Raw genomic sequence first — 6,662 nt, forward strand, 5'->3', positions numbered from 1 at the left:
TAGTCTTCTACAGAAAAATATCTTTGAATAGATCACATTGAAAGTATTTAATATCTCATTATTTGATTTGTGTTGTTCCACGCTTTCAGCTCAATAATATGCTGCAAATAGTCCTTAAATATGTTCAGCAGAACCTTCGCCATCTGCTTTACCAGTTTTTATTGCTTCAATGGCTCATGGTTGGATAGGATTCAACAAGTTAAGGTGTGCTTGACTCTTAAGCTTAAGCCCGTTGGTTTACTCGGGAGCTGGGTTTGATCTTCACTTCTTGGTGGCTAATGGGGAATGATAGCAATATCAATGAATGGATTTAGCTTTTTTCTTCCCTTTTTATTTACAGCAATTCTGCGATTTAAAGAGGCTCCAAAGTGCAAATAGAGCATAGATCAGGAAACATAATATAAACAACTTCCCAACTTTAATTAGTTGATTAATTTTACACATTCATACAACCATATTCAACAAGTTTAAAAATTGAATATGCTTGCTTTTTTACTCTCCTTCTCCCATTGTCATGAATGACTCTTTTCTCCTTGACCTTCATTTCGCTCAGCTGAACTGTTTTTCCTTATCCATTTCAACTGAGATTAGTTTGTTTATTCCCTTGTTTTCGTCTTTTGCTATTTTTCTTCTTTCCATTTTCCTTTGCTTGAGAGAGTTTTTGCTCCCTTCATCTTCATCTTCATTTTGCTCTAGGGTTTAAGATTTGATTTGGGAGTTTCGAGTTTTGTTCACCTCTTTCAACTGCCCCGAGCTTCTCTTTTAATCTCATAGTTCCAAGTTCATTCGACTTCCGTTCGGTTTTAGTATTGATGGCATCACACCTTGGAACAAAGCATCAACAAAAAGGGAACCATACCTGAATCGCCGCCACCGACACGTTTTTGACCGTAATGGAGTTGTTTGACGCTCGACCGTTGATGGGTCTTAGTCAACCACAAGAGCCACATATTTTTTTCATTAAGGTTCATGTTGTGCTCTGTTTCGATAATTTAACCTGTGAAGCTTCTATATTTGCGCCGCTTTTCTTTGCTCACGAGGAAGATGGGCTTCACGTGTCCAATCCTCCATATTGTTTGGACGTCAAGTTTTTTATTAGGCTTAAAAAGTTATGGATTTAGAAGCGTTACTTTTACTAGATCGATTTTAATTTTTGTATTTTTTAAATTAATCAATCTAATCTTTATACTTTTCAAATTGATTAATTCTAACCTAACACAAACGATAACAATTAAATCTATTTAATTAAATTCAATTATTAGTCATATACTATGTGTACAAGAATAATTTGAATCCATTTTCTCCAACTCAATCATCTTAATTTTTATACTTCTCAAATTTTAAAAATTTTTTAAATTTAAAATTTAAATCTTAATGTAAATAATAATCAATAATTTATTAATTTAATATATTTGACACATTATATTTTAAAAATAGCAAAACTTAAATTAATGAGTAACAGTTATTGTTTAGGAAAGACTAAATTTTAAATTTAGAAAACACAAGGACTTAAAATGATCAAATTAAAGTAAATTGATTAAATAATCATTTTTGCAAAATATCGGGACTGATAGCAGAATTTAACTTTTTTTGGAATCATGGTCATGGAATGCGCTTGTCAGCGCCAATTGTCTACCACTCGATTTACTGTTTTTTTTTTTTTTTGGGGGGGGGGGGGTTTCCAGAGGCGTGTTTGTTGATGTCTTCTGGAAGAAAAAGGTTGTCCATGTAATCTATTCTCTTATGCTCGAAACACGACCTCATTTTTTTTTTATAAAAAAAAATGACAAACTTAAAGCAAAACCAAGACCGACGCTTCTAATTTTAAAAACTCAAGTGTAACATGTTGCAAGAACTATTTGTAATTAATTCAAATAAACTTTGATGTAGGTTATGGTTAGATCGGCAACATGAAAAAGCGCAAATAACTTCCCCATCTACCAACAAGAAACAACGCATAACAATGCCAATTATGCTTCTTACCTCATCAAACAATTACGTAGACCCAGCAGTCCTTGAAACATGTTAGCCAATAACCTTATAGCAGCAACTAGCTAGTAATCTTCCTCGGTGGTTTTTGCCAACAATCGCTAAATCCCCTTGGGACTACTTACGCATGCACATTGCAGCAGTATCCCAAAACCCCGTACTGAAGAACCACCGGAAAAAGATGGTTTTTGCTAACAATCGCTAAATCCCCTTGGTACTACCTACCCATGCATATTGCAGGAGTAACCCAAAAACCAGTTATGCAGAACCATTGAAAAAAGATGGTTACAACTCAGCGAACAGGCAGGCTTCATTTAAATTTCATTTTCGCCATCTGAAAGCAAAAATTCTTGTATTTGCTCCCTACAATCATTTGAAGAGGCAATATGATACTTTTTCTTTGTAGGACCACAATTTATGCAGCATATAAACTATTTTTACATGCACCTAGAGCAGCAAAGTCATGAATTTGAAGCTGACGTGAATCATAAACTCTAATTTTTTTAAAAAGTTTGTATTAATGAAAATTTAATCTCTCACCTTAGCAAACTGAAATCCCCTTGATCACCATGCTTTGCTTTGGTAATCATTTGTTGCGGTAGGACAGAGAGAAATTCCTCCATCAATGAGGGGTCTTTAGGAAGTATCTGAAACTGGCAACTTGAACAAGCAGAAGCAATAAGATCTGGATTTTGTTGATTTCCATGACTTCTCAAACTTGATGGAAAGTTTGATTTTTTGAGTGGACTGCTGCAAATAGGACAAAATGAGTCTGATGAGAGAGATCCATTCGGCTTGAGAGTATATCTCTTTTGATGTCTACGAGTTGCCGAAGGAACATTAGAGTCATGGATTTCCGGAACCCTGTTGAAGTGAAATGGAGTGAGCTTCCCAGCTGTTCTTACTATTGTGCACTCTCGAGAAGGATTTTCTTCCTGAAAGAAACAGCATTTCAATTAGAAACCTGCGAGTATAGTTCACTTAAAAGGAACTTACAGAAAGACAAACTGATAATGGTCACACTTTTAAACGTCCAACAGCTACTAACGGAATTTCCTTTTCTATGTAAAATAAGCTCCTGGATGGCATGAATATTAATGAGGTTAAAGAAACTCTCCTTTGGGGTCCGGAGGGCAAAGGTGAAATTTAGCTGCTCAATTAGACATAGCACTCTGCGTATCCATGAGCAGATAAACCATAACTAAAAGACTATGCAAAGAATATGCCCCCAAAAGGCACTATAAAAATACAGAATAATAAAATGTGAAAACTCCAACAAGTTCTACCTGCAGCACTTTAACAAATGATGATACCAGGCCATTGATGCCAGAGCATGGACCATTAAGCAACTCCACTATCTTCAAACTGCTGCCAAAATGAGTTTAGACCAATCATTTAGTTATAAATCAGATGATTAGTCAGATATGCCACAGATATACTTCCATGAAATTATATGATTGTCACATAATGGAGAAAAATGGAGGTAAACCTGATTAAAACAGAAAATTCAACTAAAAGTATATAAAAGTTTTCTTAATGCATAAAATAAATTCAAATATAAAGAACAAGGTTCAAACCCATCAAGGCTGCAAAGGGTGTTGAGCTCTTGTGCAGGACAATCACGAAGTGGAAGCACAACAGGAATCTCCCATCTCGAATCAACATACTGTATGTCAGCTGATAAAGAATAACCCTGACCCTGAAAAGAGCAAAGTGATCAAATTAGATAGGTGGTGAATCATAATGAGAACTCAAAGAGCAATGAATTGTGAATAAATATCTAGGTTAGCAGTGCAGGAGGGTGGGGGATCATGGGACTAGTGATCCCTGGCATGCCTATTTCACCCCAAGAGCTGAACTTGTGATATATTTTGTTACTAACCAGATAATATAAAATTAGTTTAATAAGAAGTCAAAAATAATCATTTACACCTCTCCAACTTATACTTTTGTTTGCAGTACTGAGCACAACAACTTTTATTTCATGCATGTTTTTTGCATAAACTTCAAAAAAATAGCAATGAGAATCAATGACTAAGGTAGAAAATCAAAAAAGCCTCAAATTCCCAGAATGTGATCAAAATTTTTTACAACTGCACTTATCATGCTAGTCTTTGAACCAATTTACAGCAACTCCTCTAATCTACCAGTTTGCCTAGCAATTTGCTCCTCCAAATTCTAGATAGCATGTTACCCTTCTAAGATATTGACCACAACTATACTGCTCCGCCTCATATTCAATCCTTGTGTCATATTCAATCCTTGTGTCTAACACATGGATATGGGGACATGAACTTAGACAAATTTGATCATAAACCCGTATCCAACACTCACACCTAAGCCCGAGTAACATAGGACCTCAAATCAACCTCAAAGCTCCTTCAAATAACCCCTTCACAACTTGAGCTAAAGACCATCTAAGCTTTACTATACTGATAAAATAAGTTTGATGCATTCACCATAGAAAATAGAAATAGCTTTTTCCAAACAAAGACACACACACCTTCACTGTGGCAGAAATGACGTGGCAAGCAATCCTTGACGTACATGTTCCTAGCACGATTCTAGTGTACCCATTTTCAGAAGCAATCTACAACAGAAACAGTAGTCAATTTTCCATATCTTTTTCCACACATTCACAGCTCAAAGGTAAAATTTAGTATTAAACCTTTTGCAACAACAAGATCCGTAAACGAATTAGAAGATCTTCTTTCCCAGTAACATCACTAACAGCATCTAATAACTCCTTCAATCTCTCCTTACCATCAATGCCATCTGAAGAGAAAATACTCTCAATTGGAACAACAAACAACTCTTTCGACGGTGGGGCTAGATTTGACACAATTAATCTTATATCCTCAATTGCCTTCTCAATGTGTAGAGAAGTAAATGAATGAGTGGAACTTTCATCAATAAACGCGACTCCGACACCAAAAACCGGTAATGACTTGTCTTTATTAGCATCATAATTCTTCTGCGCTTTATATTGCATCTCATGCACAAATTGTAAAACTACCCTAAAACCACAAACATAAATAAACATTCTGAGCAAAATTACCCAAATCCTTCAAATTAAGAGAGAGAGAGTGAAAGAGAAACCTGGAGGAAGGTCCACCAGAGAAAGCAACGAGAACTTTATCAGGAGGAGTAATCATGGCGTTATAAGTAACAGCTTGCTTGAACTTTCCATAGAGATTGTTTTTAAAGCAATCCTTACAAAATCTGGAATTTTCCCCACCGATACCGCAGCACACGGGTTCGTTGACCTTGCACTTCACGCAGAGGTTTTGGCAACTGTTGCCCCCATTTACCGCTGCTTTTGTATTTGGTTTAGGCTGTTCTTCCTCCTCGTACCCTTTATAGCAACCGGAAGAATTGCAGGTTGACGAATTGCACGCCATCAGTCACCTTGTTGCTCTGTATCTTCGTCCTAGGGTTTATGACTAGAAACACTACGGGCTATAGCTTAGCTGCCTCAAATTACCCAATACCCTTATTTCGTAAAAGAAAAGTTCTAGTTAATTAATTTACACTTTGCTCCTTAATTTCAAAAAATTACAATTTAAATTACTAAATTATAATTTAAATTACTAAACTATTCAAATGTTGTCGTTTGAGTCATGGGACTAACGTCATTTTTAAAATGAGTTTATGGCACTTTTTATAATGTAGGAAAAATGCTAGAAATCACAAAGCAACACTTGCAATTTGATTCCACGCTACCAACCTCATAAATTTATTGCATCAACAATTCACATTCGAAATCAAAAATAGAATAAAACCTGATACTTTATATTAATAATCAATACAACATATTAGTTTCATACAATGATTTACAATTATTGAATTAAAACCAGCCATCATCTAAACTTATAGGTGCAAATACAAAAAAATTTTACAACATGGTATAACATGCTTCTATGTCATAATCTTCCAATTATAGTTTACATACAAAATGTTACCTCCTTTTATAGCATACATGCATGCCATTATCTCATCTTACAATTGCATAAATAAAAAGTTACTTAACTCATCACCACAATCATAAGGGGTTTTTACTAATTTAATAAAAAAAAACACCAAAATAATACAAACATAAAATTATATATCAAAATGGTACATGTAGGGTGGTACCGCCTCTAACAGAGGTGTGATCACCCTACTTTTCTGACACTAGTTAAAAAAAATATTAATTTAAAAAAGAGAGTAGGATGTGCCAGAGGCAGCATTGGTGAAGCCTCTGTCAGAGGCGGCACCAGTTGCTGACGTGGCACAGGCGACACCTACTCCCCCAAACCCTTTATTTAAGCCATCAATGTTAAATGGAGGCACACACCAATAAAAAAATTACAAAATAAGAGAGGGAGAGTGAAGAAAGAAAGAAAAATAATTTTTTCCAGTAAAAAAATACATAATAAGAGAGGGAGAAGAGAAGAAATAAAATGTATCTTCTTTTTTGTTATTTTTAAATAGAATAGATTACGATAAGAAAAAATTATTTTATTAGTACTATATAGTTTGTTTAGTGTTATTTTTATGTTTTGTTTTAAAAGTTATTTTGTTTATTGTGATTTTTTGGTAAATTTTGTATTTAGATTAATTATGTATTTATTGTGAATGTTATGTTTTAAATTTTTTTAATATATTTGAAAGTTTTTATGTTAGTAAAACTA

At 34.5% G+C, this 6,662-nt stretch overlaps 1 protein-coding gene across 2 annotated transcripts; it reads right to left on the reverse strand.

Annotated features, from left to right (window-relative positions):
* Nucleotides 1–1,844: 1,844 nt before the first annotated feature.
* On the reverse strand, nucleotides 1,845–5,618 carry LOC107912772 (cytoplasmic tRNA 2-thiolation protein 2). Of its 2 annotated transcripts, none has more exons than XM_016841093.2 (7): nucleotides 5,089–5,618; nucleotides 4,658–5,006; nucleotides 4,493–4,579; nucleotides 3,567–3,688; nucleotides 3,276–3,354; nucleotides 2,530–2,924; nucleotides 1,845–2,352 (listed from the first exon to the last, which is right to left on the reverse strand). In XM_016841093.2, the coding sequence occupies exons 1-7, from the start codon at nucleotides 5,388–5,390 to the stop codon at nucleotides 2,304–2,306; spliced, it is 1,383 nt and encodes a 460-aa protein (XP_016696582.1). In that variant the 5' UTR covers nucleotides 5,391–5,618; the 3' UTR covers nucleotides 1,845–2,303. The 2 variants fall into 2 exon arrangements, with proteins under 2 accessions (XP_016696582.1, XP_016696580.1); XM_016841091.2 differs by having other exon boundaries at nucleotides 3,276–3,357.
* Between the last annotated feature and the right edge of the window lie 1,044 nt (nucleotides 5,619–6,662).

Source organism: Gossypium hirsutum, chromosome A11, assembly GCF_007990345.1.
Source record: "Gossypium hirsutum isolate 1008001.06 chromosome A11, Gossypium_hirsutum_v2.1, whole genome shotgun sequence".
Lineage (NCBI taxonomy): Eukaryota > Viridiplantae > Streptophyta > Magnoliopsida > Malvales > Malvaceae > Gossypium > Gossypium hirsutum.

Bases quoted from the DNA above. Each gene is read 5' to 3' on its own strand.
- LOC107912772 (XM_016841091.2), bottom strand. From the start codon at position 5,390: ATGGCGTGCAATTCGTCAACCTGCAATTCTTCCGGTTGCTATAAAGGG. The intron at 3,358-3,566 runs GTTTGAACCTTG...TCATTTTGGCAG, and splicing joins ACCCTTTGCAGCCTTGATGG to CAGTTTGAAGATAGTGGAGT. The intron at 2,925-3,275 runs GTAGAACTTGTT...TGTTTCTTTCAG, and splicing joins CATTTGTTAAAGTGCTGCAG to GAAGAAAATCCTTCTCGAGA.